A 16,875-nucleotide genomic window follows, 5' to 3' on the forward strand; every position below is an offset into this window, starting at 1 on the left:
GCACTTAAAATCTCATTAACTATGCAATTTTTTAGACTCTTTTAATTAACGAAAAACCAACTTTTCGATGCGGTGGAGAAATTTCTTAAAATGATATAGATTCTGAAGTATACACAGGTTTCCATACTTGGACGAGGCGGGGAGACTCGCAAAAACAGCATTGCGTAGGGATAATCTGGAGTAGATCTCAAGAAAGTGGCGAATATTGCAGTGTTGGTGAACGCCACTGCATATCCATAAATAATAATAAGAAACCAACAGCGCTGCTAATTCACTTGGAAAATTTTTACTTAACGCACATTGGCGTGTTTCAGTGATTAATCTGTGTTGGGAAGGGAGAGAAGACAACCAACATAACTGTGGGGAAATATGGAAAATGTAAAGTTACTTACCAGTAACTTTTTTAAACAGTTACAAATTTTATGTACAGTTGTTTTACGGAGAAAAAAGTGTATCAAACTCTGTCCGTTACCCCGTCAACATTCTGAATTTTTAGGAGCAAAGATTGTGGAAAAGTGAGTTATGAAATAAACATTGTTGCAATCAAAAACGGTGTTGGGTTTAGTTAGATTTCACACTAAACATAAGGAGTAAACTCCCAAGAGTAGTGACCCCGACGTGATCAAGAAAACATGATAGAAAATGAAGACTATAGATACTCCTAACAAAAACGCTACAGCTCTAGGAAAAGTTGACATAGACTACGACGGTATGAAATTGCCGCCATTATGTGTTTGGAAACCCGAAATCTGTTTGTTTTTACCAAGGTGAAGGGCAATTTCTTATCGCCTGGCATAACAAATGAAACTGCACAGTTTAGTTGTTTACGTAGTCAAGTCACATTGTGACCATCTCCTATGTTCGACATTAGCGTGCAAAAACTGCTCACAGAACGCAGGTGGCAGCACTAGTAATGGAGGATATGTGAAGTGTGTGTGGAGTGGGCGTGTGAGGGAAGGGGGGGGGGGGGGGGGAGGAGCCGGGGGAAACATTACAGTCGCTGTCGTAATGCAGAAACGGAGTGATACGTCTGATGTGCAAAAGGGCATGATCGGTTTCTTTTGGGTGAGGGGTGGAAGTTTGTAAACTGTTCGCATGCCGCCCTGGGAACGTGTATTGTACTCGGCAAAATGGTGCTACCCAAAACCGGCGCCGAGACAGCTGTGATGCATCATGGGCCGTAGATGACAGGGGTGAACAATGGCTGTCGAGATGTGTACGGGGACATAGACAGGCTACTGTTGAGCAACTGACCACCCAGATGAACCAAAGGGCTGCCAACAGTGCCTCCTCAACGAGCGTTCAGCGAACGCTGATCCTCTGCTTCAGGCTTCTGGTTCATGCATCCATGCTGACAGTTATTCATCAGCAGTGAAGGCTGTATTTTTGCACACCAATATGGCAAGTGGACGTTCACTGAGTGGCGAATGACGACCTTTCCAGATGAATCAAGTTTTTTGTTCCACCTGACAGATGGCCATTGGCATGTAAACGAGGGAACGTTATGGTCTGGAGAATGTTTTTGTCATACTGGAATGAATCAACACAATGCCTCTATCCTTGGGGACCAAATCCATCCCTACATGCAGTTTGTTTTTCTCTCGGCACGATGGCACCTACCAGCAGGACAATGCAGTGTGTCACGCACCTCATACTGCACATGCATGGTTCGAAGAGCACCAGGATGAATGTATTTCCCTGGCCAACAAACTTCCCGATTTTAATCCAATCGACAGTATGTTGGACTACCTTCCATGGGACCCTTCGCACCTTGGACCCTCAACCGAAAAACTTAGTGCAGCTAGTAACAGCACTGGAGCCGGCATGGCTTCACATTTGTTAGTACCTTCCAGGACCCCACTGACTCTCTTCCTGGAGTTTTCGCTGCGGTCCGCGCTGCAACAGGTGATTATTCAGACTTTTGACAGGTGGTCACATTAATATGTCTGGACAGGGTATTAGCGCAACTGGAGCAACGATTTCGTGTAAACGTATGGGATTTTTCTGCTAGTTCCGAGTGAGTCAAATTAATATTCCTTTGCTACAGAGAGACTCTAAACAGTATTCTGGAGAATGCTGTTGTTGTGGTCTTCACTCCTGAGTCTGGTTTGATGCAGCGCTCAATGCTACTCTATCCTGTGCAAGCTTCTTCATCTCCCAGTACCTATTGCTACCTACATTCTCCTGAATCTGCTTAGTGTATTCATCTCTTGGTTTCCCTCTATGATTTTTACCCTCCACGCTACCCTCCAATACTAAATTGATGATCCCTTGATGCCTCAGAACATTTCCTACCAAACCGATCCCTTCTTCTAGTCAAGTTGTGCCACAAACTCCTCTTCTCCCCAATTCTATTCAATACCTCCTCATTAGTTATGTGACCTACCCGTCTAATCTTCAGCATTCTTCTGTAGCATCACATTTCGAAAGCTTCTGTTCTCTTCTTGTCTAAACTATTTATCGTCCACATTTCACTTCCATACATGACTACACTCCATACAAGTACTTTCAGAAATGACTTCTTGACACTTAAATCTATACTCGATGTTAACAAATTTCTCTTCTTCAGAGAGGCTTTCCTTGCCATTGCCAGTCTACATTTTATATCCTCTCTAGAACTGCAATTAGATGAAATGAAACCAGTTTAACTTTCGTTAAAAATGAAACGAGGTTATACGGGAAAAATGTCAATAAAATATTTTGAAAACTTCATTGTCAGACTAACTTCTCAGCCATATTTTAACTTTTTCTGAAGAAGGTGTAGATAAATTGGCTTTCATGACAGTCTGAGTGATGGGCGTACGATCAGTTAATGAAGTTCAGTCAGTTCCATCACAGAAGTTGTCATCAGCTACAAGTTCTTTGTTACAGTTAGATGAGTTGTGCGTTTGAATCGATAGACAAGAAAGTCAATTAAGAAACACAATGAGAAAGAACACTGTTACTGCCATTTTCCTTTTGGCACTGATTGCAAGCCAAAATAATGTGTCCAGCGTTGCTATCGGAAAAATGGGGTGAACGGGAATGTTTTACCACAGATGTTGTTACATGACGGCAATAATCGCTTGTCTGTTGAAGATAATACTGCAGAGCTCTTGTTAGTGGTAGCCAGCGGAGCAGATGTGTGCCCTACCAGTAACAAAACGATGTTAAGGATAAAGCGGGTGCATAGAAACTGTTTGCAGCAAATAGGTCTCCAATTCCAGTCTGTGGCTTAAAGTTGCTGAATACTGACCTCAGATTAAGACGTTATTGTCAGTGGTCATTATCAGGTACGGTACGCCTATTTTCGCCATAATTTTCACATCGTCGTCGATGTTAAAAACAAAATGTTATTAACAACACTTATTTGGAAACGAAAGGGAATGTAACCTTTATTGAAACAGCTGATTCGCTTAATTTATTTCATATCTGCTGCGACTTTTCCGAAATTTTAAAGAAATTTCTTTGAGTTAACGAAACCCCATGTCGAGCTAAAAGAAGTGAAACAGTGTGTTCAGCATTATATCTCAGTATCTAGTGGCTCTCTAGCCTTCTGCAAGTCTCGTAGATTAGATCCTCACAAACTGTATGTTGCGGAAGAAGAAATCTAGTAAATATGAAGTCACTACATTACTCATCGATCTAAACCGCAGTGTGCCTGTCTTCTAAATGTGGCCACTAAACCAGAGGGCCACTGGCGTGTTTGTGGTGACTGTCGCCGTCTAATTGACTGTACCCTCCCAGATATCTATTCATTTTCACGAATAGGTATCAGCATGGTCCGTCATGGCAAGAAAATATACATATATATATATAAAAAAAGTTTTGCATCACCTCGGTTCCGAGAGTTCCAAAACCTGTACAGAAAATTGGAATAGAGATCAACATAAACATAATTTCCGCCCTTTTTGTTGCTCATGGAAACCACACGTTGCATGTTGTACCTCCATACAGCGAGACCTTCAGAGGTGGTGGTCCAGATTGCTGCACACACAGGTACCTCTCATACCCAGTAGCACGTTCTCTTGCATTGATGCATGCCTGTATTCGTCATGGCATACTATCCACAAGTTCATCAAGGCACTGTTGGTCCAGATTGTCCCACTCCTTAACGGGGATTCGGCGTATATCCCTCAGAGTGTTTGGTGGGGCACGTCGTCCATAGACAGCCCTTTTCAATCCATCCCAGGTATGTACTCTAGGATTCATGCTTGGAGAACATGCTGGCTACTCTAGTCGAGCGATATCGTTAGCCTGAAGGGAGTCATTCACAAGATGTGCACGATGGAGGAGCGAATTGTCTTCCATGAAGACGAATGCCTCGCCAATATGCTGCCTATATGGTTGCACTATCAGTCGGAGGATGGCATTCACATATCGTACAGCTATTACGGCCCCTTCCATGACCACCATCGGTGTACGCCAGCCCCACATAATGCCACCCCAAATCAGCAGGGAACCTCCACCGTGGTGCACTCGCTGGACAGTGTGTCTAAAGCGTTCAGCCTGACTGGGTTGCCTCCAAACACGTCTCTGACGATTGTCTGGTTGAAGGCATATGCGACACTTATCTGTGACGATACCATGATGCCAATCCTGAGCGGCCCATCTGCACTGCACTGCATGGTGTCGTGGTTGCAAAGATGGACCTCGCCATGGACGTCGGGAGTGAAGTTGCACATCTTGCAGCCTATTGCGCACATTTGAGTTATAGCACAACGTCCTGTGGCTGCACGAAAAGCATTATTAAACATGGTGGCGTTGCTGTCAGGGTTCCTCCGAGCCATAATCCGGAGACAGCGGGCACCCACTGCACTAGTAGTTCATGGGTGGCCTGAGCGAGGCATGTCATCGACTGTTCGTGTCTCTCTGTATCTAGTCCATGTCTGAACAACATCGCTTTCGTTCACTCTGAGATGCCTGGACACTTCACTTGTTGAGAACACTTCGTGACAACAAAGTAACAATGCAGTCACGATCGAACCATGGTATTGACCATCTAGGCATGGTTGAACTACAGAAAACATGAGCCGTGTACCTCCTTCCTGGTGAAACGACTGGAACTGATCGGCTGTCGGACCTCCTCCGTCTAATATCTAATAGGGCTGCTCATGCATGATTGTTTACATCTTTGGTTGGGTTTAGTGACATCTCTGAACAGTCAGAGGGACTGTATCTGTGATACAATATCCACAGAGAGAGTCTACTTTCAAGAGTTCTGGGAACTGGGTTTACCCAAAACTTTTTTTGACATGTGTATTATATTTTGGAAGTTAGATTTCTGAAAAGCGTATTATCAGAGCTCACTTGAGGAAGATGATGAACAAACAGCTGCAATTACAACTCCGCTTACCCTCTAAGAATTTAGTTTCATAGCATTAAAATTAAGCAAATTTAAAAGTTGAGCTTTCTGGTTATAGGTAGGCCAATTGGCTCAGCTGAATGCTGTGTCTCCTCTGCCAGTGGCGTTGTTGGGTACAGTATGGAAGGGCATGTGGTCACCACACCACTCTCCCAATGATTTTCAGGCTCTTGACCTCTGAACTGCTACTAATGGGTTGAGTACGTCCTCAGTTGCCCTCACAAGGCTGGAACCATCCCATCCCAGTCTGACCACAAAGAAAAACTCCCTGGTAGCACCAGAAATCGAACCCAAATCCTCCACATGGCACTCAGCCATGCTGACTTCTCAGCTGTGGAGATGAATGAAGCCATAGAAAACATGCTGTGCAAAACCAAGCTCTTCTATATGACTATTGGAAGGCAAGAAAGAAAAATATCAAAATACACATTGACTAGATACCAGAGCAACAGAACAATTTGAAACATGTGGGGAATATATAGCCTGAACTTCCGTACTAAATTTCCCAAGTGTGGAGCATGGACTTGCTTGCATTGTTTGTGGATGCAACAAACTTTGTGTCAGGAGCAGCCTTACAACAGAAACACTATGGAATCTGGAAGCCTTTTTGCTCCTTTTCAATTTTTTCACTTGGCCGTAATAATTATTTAATTCATGATTAAGAAATACTCAGTATTTACTTGTTATCTATAAAATGTTGGATATCTCTTGCAAGGAACAACATTTTCTGTATACACAGAGCTTACGCATTCAACCAGATGAATGAAAAGGCTTCAGCAGTGTGACTAAATCATCTCCAGTATATTTGTGAGTTCATTACTGATTTTCATCTTGATTCATGGTTCTTTACCACAAGACACAAGATAAACTAAATGTCATTTCTATTGATTGACTGAAGCCAGCTCATTTTCTTCCATACAAAGATATAAGATCAAGCTGTGTGTGAAATGTCCTGCCCAGCTGGCAGGCATAATTGATGGTACCCATACATGATGTTGGGGAGTAATGTGGGAATACAGGAAATGTAAACAGTGGCTAAAAAGTAAATTATTTATTTAAAGTGTTTTCAAATCATTTGTTCACTTGTTTGCAAAATAGGTTTTTAAAATAGTGTATGAAATTGTCAGCCTTTTATTATCTGTTTTTTTAGTAGCAAAGATAGTGAAAAAATGAGGAGTGTTGTATGAAATAAAAATATGTCATAGTCAAACAGATGTTTGGTTTAGTTAGAATTTGTACTAAACATAAGAAATAAGCTACCATGACAAACAACTTGGATGAGTTGCATCAAGGTATTAACTAATGGATGAAGAATGGAGAACCCAGACTTCAGTGACCTAGTGGTTGAATACTGATCTTTCTGTTGATCACAGGCTGTGGAAACAATTTTGAAACACAGGTTTAGCCTTACAATTTTAGATGGTCCAGTAATGAATGTCAAGGGATACATCATCCATTGGTGGCTGCTATTTTTTACAATGCACTGAAAGGAGAGGATTGGCTCCATAGAAGGCAAAGACAGTTACTTTGCATGCTAGGTCATGCCATCAGTTTCTTGGGATACAGGTGGCACAATTTTAACTGATTATATTGAAAATGATTAGCAATCAGTGGCGAGTATTATGCAAACTTATTGCTGAATTTGAGTGATGAAATAAAACAAAAATGGCTGCATTTAACGAGAAAGAAAGTTTTGTTTCAGCATGACAATGCACCTTATCACACATATATTATCGCCAAGGTGAAAATCAATAGTTAAATTTGCATTGCTCCCTTGTGTACCCTAATCAGCAGATTTAGTCCCCTCTGATTATTTTCTGTTTCCAGACTTGAATAAATAAGTTAATGGTAAGAGATTTGTGAAAAATGGAGAGATGAAATCCGCAATAGATGACAATTGATGATGTTTATGTTTTGTTGCAATAAATATGTAGTGAGGAGATCCTCCAGGATGTAGAACATGTCAGAGAAACAAGAATACATCATTGTCTCTGTAAACAGGGTATTGAAGCTACTGAACATTGGTGGGAAAACTGTATTGGGCTGAATGGAGTCTTTGTAGAGAAATAAAGATTTTTTTTTCACAAAGTTTTTGTCTTTTCTTTCTTAGGTTGGGTACTTTTGGGACAGCCCTTATAAATTCCTGTTATTGAGGTATATACAGTACTATGTTGTTTGTACATGCATCTTATAACTCCTACCACACATAAATAATTTTTCCTGGGTCTAGCTGATTTTAGCATTATTACTTAGTTCTTTCTTGTGTTGGCGTTAGCAGTCAATATAAGTAATGAAACCGAAAACCCCAAGAAAGCAAGCTGCAAATGCAGACCTAGGCCTGTGAAAATACATTTGTATGAAGATAGTCAAGGAAAGAAATTAAGGGATATAGTTGAGAACAATTCAAGCCACAATATCTCAGCCACAATGAAACCTAGTGCAAAATTTAAAGGTGTTGTAGCAGGTTCTTCATCATCAGAAGCTATGGAACTGGCAATTTTTCTGGCTGGATCAAATGACATAGTGAGAAATGAAGGAAAAGACTTCCTGTCATCATTAAAAAAGAAACTGCCGGGACTACAAAATATGAAAATCCTCATCTTTTCAATATCATGTAGGCATCCTGGTCTTGTGTGAATGTTGAAGTGAGAATAGTAAATGAAGAAAATTTGTAAATAGTTTAAAAATGTGTGTTTTGTAAACATAACTAAGTTAGGTACAAGATTCCACACTGCTCATGGTCTCCATCTGAATCAACTCGGAAAGAAGTATGTGAGTAATGAAATCATAAAAGTAGCCAATGAGTTAGGCATAGCAAAAATTGATAGCTCTGAGTCAATACTACTTAGATTTAGGGAAAACTCTTTTTTAGAGGTAGCAAAGAAGGGCCAAGGCAAACAGGTTTGCCCAGATTCACACTAGACGACCAGATTAAAGATAAGAATAATATAATAAATGTTAGTAACAATAGAGAAAATATAGCAGTAATGATGATTGCCCCCATAAAAAAATTACTCACCAACTTTGTCTCTCGAGATAGGTTATCTCACTATTGAAAGTATAAGTGGAAAACATGTAATTTTAATCTAATTTGCAAATGAGAACTTACTTGTTTCATTATGCTTAAGTGGGCACTGGTGTAAAGAAAATGAGATTTCTTTTCAGGTACTAGATGATTTCTACTTAGCAAACAGCTTTAGCAGAGAGCATTGTATTCATGGGGGTGTATCAATTTACATTAAGAAATAACTAATAAATTGTAGTAATGAACTAGATCTAGGATATCTGTGCAGTGAGATATATTTTGAAGCCACAGGTGTATATCTGTATCATTTAAAAATTGCTGTTGTATCTTTTTATAGATCACCAGACGGAAGTGCACTAGTATTTTTAGAAAAACTTGTGACTGTACTAAATTTCTTTCTTAGTCCTCAGTGGAAGAAATATAGTATAGTGATTGGGGGTGACATCAGTGCTGCATTTTATGTAAACAAAGACATGCACACCGTAAATGAATTTAAAAACCTGTTATGACAATTCAATTTCATTTTTATGAACTGCAAACGCACAAGACACTCCAATTGTCTCGACAACATACTTACAAATGCCAATAGATAGTTACTGTCTTCAGATGTAGCTGTCTTCTATTTCTCAGGCCATGACTCAGTTTGGGTGAAAATATAGGCCTAATATGGACTATAAGGAGTTTACAGAGCCTAAAATAGTCATCACAAGACCAATAACACAAGAAAAATTGTCCAATTTCGTGGTCTCACTCAGTAATTATGACTGGTCACATAATGCCCAGGGCTCTGCCAATACATTGTTCAATAGATGTTTTCACTCTTTCTTAAATATATTCGAGACCAACTGCCCTCAATACAAATGTAAAGTTAACCCTAAAAGTAACAGTAATAGACACAGGGATAAGAATCCATGGTATACTGCTCAACTAACCAATATGAAAAAGAGGTTGTTGTTGTATAGAGATTCTTACAGACTTCAGAAAACTGATATGGCTAAACAAAGGTACTCAAGAGGACAAAAGGAATATAAGTATGCTTTAAATGAGGCCAAAAAACAACATAACCTAGTCAGCATTGTCACAAAAAAAATAAATGCAAAAAAGCATGGACTATAATAAATTCAGTGGCCAAAAGCAAGCAGGAAGCTAAGGTAGAAATTTCAGCAGATGAATTTGATAACTACTGTATAAAATCTGTTAACCAAATTAGGGAAAGCATTGGGAGGCCACAAGAAACTGTAGCTGATCCCATTAAATATCATAATGTAAACTTCATCCTGAAAGATAAATTCCTTTTAACAGAGGTCACACAAGATGTTATTTTAACTATTGTACATAATTTTAGGCCCTCCGATAGTGAAGATATATATGTATTTCTTGTAATATGTTAAGAAAGATAATTTGGCACATAATATATCCTCTTACTAAATGTATAAACAGATTTCTAATTGAAGGAGTATTCCCAGATTATTAAAATTATCCAGGGTAGTACCCATTTACAAGAAAGAAGACAAAAATTCCCATCTAGCTATCGCCCAATATCTCGGACACCTATTTTAGCTCAAGTTTTGGAATCCATCATCAACTCCCAGTTGTGAGATTATCTGACATGTAATAACATTAATACTATGGTAGAATTTGGCTTTAGGAAGGGCAAATCCACAGTTCATGCCATTGACTCCCTGATTTAAAAAAGTGCTTAATGCTTATGAAGGAAAAATTTTGCTCAGGCTATTTTTTGTGATCTTAGCAAAGCCTTCGATTGTGTGGAGCATATTCCACTCCTCAACAAACTAGTTTATTATGAAATCACAAACAGTGAAGTTGACAACATTTTCAAATCTTTCCACAGCAACCATAAACAAATTGTTTGTATTGGTAAACAGAGATCACAGCTAGCTGAAGTTAAGTGTCGTGTGCCACAAGGCTTAGTATTAGGACCTCTGCTATTTAACCTAATGACAAATGATTTACCATCTTACATAAATACTCACTCCATTCTCTATTCAGATGATACTTTTTTCAATATCAGCTTAGACATGGATATGCTCCAAACTGTGGCAAATGGCACAATATCACAAGCACCAGTCTGGTTTCAAGCTAATGGGTTCCTGCTTAATGCGAGTAAAACTCAACAGATTGTATTTAGTTTAAGAGATCTGCCAGGAGCAGACTTCATGGATAGTGTTAAGTTCTTAAATATTGTTATAGACAGTAAATTGACTTGGGAGCCACATATTAAATACATTAGTGCAAGGCTGTCTAGAGTGGTGTATTTGTTAAGGAATGTACCTGCAGCCTATGTAAGACTGGCCTACTTTGCTTTTTTTTCAAAGCATTATATCTTATGGGCTTTTCATATGGGGCAATAGCTCAGGACATTTTGGTACTTCTGAAGAAAGTAATTCGAATTATCACAAACAGTGATAAACTGGCCCACTGCAAACCACTGTTTATCAACTTAAAAATATTAACTGTAATAAAAATGTATAATTATACTGCCCAACTGCATATAAAGAGCAACCTATTAGAATACCAGTGTAGAAGAGACGTACACTCTCATGGGACCAGCAATAGTAGGCATCTTGACATACCTTACTACAGATTATCCAAGTCATTGAAAAGCTAAGAAGTGGTGGGTATGAAAATGTTTAACAAACTGCCCCTATAATGTGTGGAAGCTCCATTTGATGTATTTAAAGACAAATTATTCAGTTGGTTAGCTGCAAATCCTTACTTCAGGAATTTTATGACTGTGTAATATCATAGTGGTACTGGTTTGGGGAGAACAGCATAAATTCTGTAACTGAGATGCAATGTTTTCATATTATTTGATTATAAATATTGTATTTTATGGAAAACCTACACATTCTTTCAAACTGCTCTGAAAAATACTGTATAGATTGACATTTTAGTTTTTCACTTCTTAATTTAATATTTTTTGACAGTTAGCTTTCGTGACAGATGCTGAATAAACAGAAGTAAGGGAAACAATTACTAAAATGTGTTCCTTTTTTTTCCCCAGAGGTACTGCTACGTATGGGTTGTGTGAGCATATGTGGCTCTGATGTGCATTATCTAACAAAAGGACACATTGGCAACTTTATTGTGAAAGAACCAATGATCATTGGTCATGAAGCATCTGGAGTTGTTGAAAAGTTGGGGCCTGGAGTAAAGAATTTGAAAAGGGGTTTGTATTCCTACATGTGTTTTACTTTATTAAGAGTTTTGTTGTGCATACACATTTTTATTAAGTATGTGTGTATTCTTGGCATATAATTAATTGCAATTTACATAATTTCAGTCATTAATGACAACTGCATGACAGTGATAAGATCATAATAAGCATTTAGTAATGTTCTGTTGCCATTGACAGGTGATCGTGTTGCCATTGAACCTGGTGTGCCTTGTCGGACTTGCAACTTCTGCAAGGAGGGACGTTATAATCTTTGCCAGAGTATCTTCTTCTGTGCTACACCACCTGATCATGGAAACCTCTCAAGATTCTATGTTCATGCTGCTGATTTCTGCCACAAGTAAACATGAATTTCTATAAATAGATGTCAGACATATTTTGAAAGGGGAAAAATGGTTGTGCTTTAAAGCACAATTCATAGAAGTTCTATGATATTCATTTTTAGTGTTGTAATGCTATTTGTATGGAAGTGAGAGTTTTCATACACACAGACTGATTTATGGAGACTTTCTAATTCTTCCTCCCTCCACACACCCATCAGTTCACACTTACTGAGAGAGTAATTTTTACCTGATACTGACTATAAAATCACAGGGATTTGTGCAATGCCACACTTCTTGATACATGGTATATAGAGGAAACCTATGCTTTACAATCACAAGATAAAGACTGAATCAATGGTACTTAGATGATGTAACTGTTTCGTACATGGCATAAGAATGCTCTCAGAAGGCCTATGAAATGATGTTAGTGACTTTAAAATATTTGGAACTTAGACATTCAGTTAACTTGACTGAAAACCATCACTTCTTAAGGCAATGAGTTCCTTAAACTGGCTTGTAATGTGACACAGTACATATCTTACAAGATACAGAATTCTTGTTAACCAAATTAGCTACTTTTTTACCTACAACATTTGAGTAATCTTCATGTGTTTGTAACTCATTGCATTTTATTTCCCTGTCCTATCTTACATAGTAAGTCCTGTCATCATAGTCAGTTTGTTTTACATGCCAGTTAATGTGAAATAATTATTTATGGTACCTCCATTCCATATTCCTCAATTAGTTTTCTCATCACTTTTCATGGAAATGTGTACTAATTCCGGAAATGACTGTACCAGCTTCCTTGTAATTTTAATTTCTATTTTGTGCATCACAGGTGGTAGTTATAGCTTCTTACTAGTTAGCCTCCAGATTTTTTGTTACATCTGGTGATAGGTAAGTGCAGCTGCAGAGATTAAAATGTTCATTTATTTTTATAAAGTTTATGCCAAGGTACATTATCTGACTGATCTGTTTGTTTCATGTTAAGAGTTAAATACTATACAGTAGATGCTACCTTTGACTGCAACTAAATAGCAGCACAAGTTGATTGATAACGCTTGGTATTTTCGTCTTTATACAAATATTTCTTAAAGATGTGCTTTTTGGTTTGAAACTAGACATAGTATAAGAATCAGTAGCTGACTCTGTTAATCTCTAAAATTCATATACAGTGAGGCCATTATATTCAGAGTTATACACAAGATTTAGTTTCATTTCATCTTATTTAAGTATTTTCTTTTTGGTTGTGACAGTTGAGAATTATGAGCTTCATCATTTGTTTGTCTTTTAGCTTCTAAGACTGATTTCTGTGTGAATAAGCACTAAATCTGAAGGCCCAGAAAATTGAACTGATATCTGTGAGAGCATTTGGCCACAATCCTTCTGAAATATCTTTAGTACGAATAACTTGCTAGTGAGAATAGCCTTACTTTCCATTGTACTAGATTCTTCAGCATTCTTAATGTAATCATGAGCCAAGGAACATCCAGTCTGCTGTTCTTTTGATGTCCTCTGTGACAACGTATTCAAGGATATTGTGATGTAAAAGTATTTTTACTGTGATAGCATGTGCATCACCACACATGTATATGAAAGCAGGTCTTATCAGCGGTGTTGTATAGCATGTGATACGGCTACACTTGTAAAAATACTGAGTGTGTGGCCTGTTAGTATCAGCCTCCATCCCCCCTCCCCGTTTCTCAGGTATATACACAACAGTGCCACCAACCTGGCCAGGCCTGCAGTTCAATTTGCTCTGTAATATGTACTCTTTCATGTTGTTGTTGTTGTTGTTTTTGTAATCAATCCAAAGAGTGGTTTGATGCAGCTATCCATGCTACTCTATCCTGTGCACACTTCCTCATCCCCAAGTAACTATTGCAACCTACATCTCTCTGATTCTGCTACTTGTATTCATCTCTTGCTCTTCCTCTATGATTTTAACCATCCATGTCCTACCAACTAATCACTTCTTCTAGTCAAGTTGTGCCACAAATTCCTCTTCTCTCCAGTTCTATACAGTACTTCCTCATTAGTTACATGATCTACCCATCTAATCATCAGCATTCATCTGTAGCGCCACATATCAAAAGCTTCTATTCTCTTCTTGTTTAAACTATCTATCATCCATGTTTCACTTCCATCCATGGCTACACTTCATACAAATACTTTCAGAAAAGACTTCCTGACACTTAAATCCATACTCAACATTCACAAATTTCTCTTCTTCAGAAGCTCTTTCCTTGGCATTGCCAGTCTACATTTTATATCATCTCTACTTCGACCATAATCAGTTATTATGCTCCCTAAATAGCAGAACTCGTCTACTAATTTAAGTGTCTCATTTCCTAATCTAATTCCCTCAGCATCACCTGATTTAATTATACTACATTCCATGAGCCTCATTTTGCTTTTGTTGATGTTCGTCTTATATCCTCCTTTCAAGACACTGTCTATTTGTTCAACTGATCTTCCATGTCCTTTGCTGTCTCCGACAGTATTACAATGTCATCGGCAAACCTCAAAGTTTTTTATTTCTTCTCCATGGATTTTAATTCCTACTCCAAATTTTTCTTTTGTTTCCTTTACTGCTTGCTCAATTTACAGGTTGAATACCATCAGGAGTAGACTACAACCCTGTATCACTCCATTCCAAACCACTGCTTCCCTTTCATGCCCCTCGACTCTTATTACTGCTATCTGGTTTCTGTACAAATTGTAAATAGCCTTTCACTTCCTGTATTTGACACCTGCCACCTTCAGAATTTGAAAGAGAATATTCCAGTCAACATTGTCAAAGGCTTTCTCTAAGTCTACAAATACTAGAAATGTAGGTCTGCCTTTTCTTAATCTAATATAATAAGTAGGGTTAGTATTGCCTCATGTGTTCCAACATTTCAATATACTCCAAACTGATCTTCCCCGAGGTTGGCTTCTACCAGTTTTTCCACTCATCTGTAATGAATTTTGTTAGAATTTTACAGCCATGACTTATTAAACTGATAGTTCGGTAATTGTCACACCTGTCAACACCTGTTTTTTTGGGACTGGAATCATTATATTCTTCTTTAAGTCTGAGGGTATTTCACCTGTCTCATATATCTTGCTTACCAGATAGCAGAGTTTTGTCAGGTCTGGCTCTCCCAAGGCTATCAATAGTTCTAATGGAATGTTATCTACGCCTGGGGACTTGTTTTGATTTAGTTCATACAGTGCTCTGTCAAATTCTTCATGCATATCATATCTCCCATTTCATCTTCATCTATGACCTCTTCCATTTCCATAATATTGCCCTCAAATACATTGCCCTTGTATACACCCTCTATATACTCCTACCACCTTTCTACTTTCTCTTCTTTGCTTAGGACTGGTTTTCCATCTGAGGTCTTGATATTCCTACAGGTGGTTCTGATTTCTCCAAAGATCTCTTTAATTTTCCTGTAAGCAGTATCTATCATACCCTAGTGATATACGCCTGTACATCCTTAAATTTGTCCTCTAGCCATCCTTGCTTAGCCATTTTGCACTTCCTTTTGATCTCATTTTTGAGACGTTTGTATTCCTTTTTGCCTGCTTCATTTAGTGCATTTTTATATTTTCTCCTTTCATCAGTTAAATTTTAACATCTCTACTGTTACCCAAGGTTTTCCACTAGTCCTCATCTTTTTACCTAACTGATCCTATGTTGCCTTCTCTATTTCATCTCTGAAAGCTACCCATTCTTCTTCTACTGTATTTCTTACCCCCGTTTTTGTCAATCATTCCCTAATGCTCTCTCTTTCTACAACCTCTGGTTCTTTCAGTTTGTCCGGGTCCCTTCTTCTTTAATTCCTACCTTTTTGCAGCTTCATTTTCAATCTACAGTTCATAACCAATAGATTGTGGTCAGAGTCCACATCTGCCCCTGGAAATGTCTTACAATTTAAAACCTGTTTCCTAAATCTCTGTCTTACAATTATATAATCTGTCTGAAACCTACCAGTGTCTCCAGGCCTCTTCCATGTCTACAACCTTCTTTCTTGATTCTTAAACCAAGTGTTAGCTATGATTAAGCTATTCTCTGTGCAAAATTCTACCACTTGACTTCCTCCTTCATTCATTACCCCCATTCCATATTCACCTACTACTTTTCCTCCTCTTCCTACTATTGAATTCCAGTCACCCATAACTATTTTCGTCTCCCTTCACTATCTTAATAATTCCTTTCATCTCATCATACATTTCTTCAATCTCTTCATCTGCAGAGCTAGTTGGCATATAAACTTGTACTACTGTGGTTGGCATGGGCTTTGTGTCTATCTTGTCTACAGTATTGTGTTCACTATGCTGTTCGTAGTCACTTACCCACTCTCCTATTTTTTTATTCATTATTAAACCTAATGCTGACTTAACCCTATTTGATTTTATAACACTGTATTCACATGACCAGAAGTCTTTTTCTGCCTGCCACCAAACTTCACTAATTCCAACTATATCTAACTATAACCTGTCCATTTCCATTTCATATACAATAAATAATATTGTTACTGCTATTTATGTTCCTCACTCACTATGCATTTGAATTTACTTTTATGATGACTCATGGATGATGCCATGTAGTAGTTACATGATGAACATGTAAATTCCTTTTTAGTATTTCCTACCTTTAGACACCATCAGCTATGTTCTTGTTTTACTTCTTTTGTTAATTACATTTAAATGTCCACATACATACTAGACTATCTGTCCTGGCTTCTTTCACATATAATGTACCCTCTATAGTCTTGTATAGCACTTTCTTGGCTGGCCATCTCTAGCTTACCTCTCCAACTCATTTTCCAACAAGTGGAAAATCCAGCTACTCTTGCCTGCAACTAGGTGACCTGTCCCTGCTTCTGCATTCCGGTCTTAATTCCCTGTAGACCCAAAATTGATTCATATGGCATATAGTAGTGCTTTCTACATCTACTACATGATCAACATCTACATGATTACTCTGCTATTC

General features: G+C 38.3%; 1 protein-coding gene across 1 annotated transcript in view; it reads left to right on the forward strand.

Moving 5' to 3' along the window:
- LOC126281399 (sorbitol dehydrogenase-like) overlaps positions 1-16,875 on the forward strand; it is a 70,856-nt gene that overhangs the window by 34,400 nt on the left and 19,581 nt on the right. Inside the window, exons 3-4 of the mRNA XM_049980332.1 lie at positions 11,395-11,559; positions 11,746-11,905. Coding sequence (XP_049836289.1) covers positions 11,395-11,559; positions 11,746-11,905 — 325 coding nt within the window. The remainder of the gene's footprint in view (positions 1-11,394; positions 11,560-11,745; positions 11,906-16,875) is intronic.

Source organism: Schistocerca gregaria, chromosome 7 (genome assembly GCF_023897955.1).
Source record: "Schistocerca gregaria isolate iqSchGreg1 chromosome 7, iqSchGreg1.2, whole genome shotgun sequence".
Lineage (NCBI taxonomy): Eukaryota > Metazoa > Arthropoda > Insecta > Orthoptera > Acrididae > Schistocerca > Schistocerca gregaria.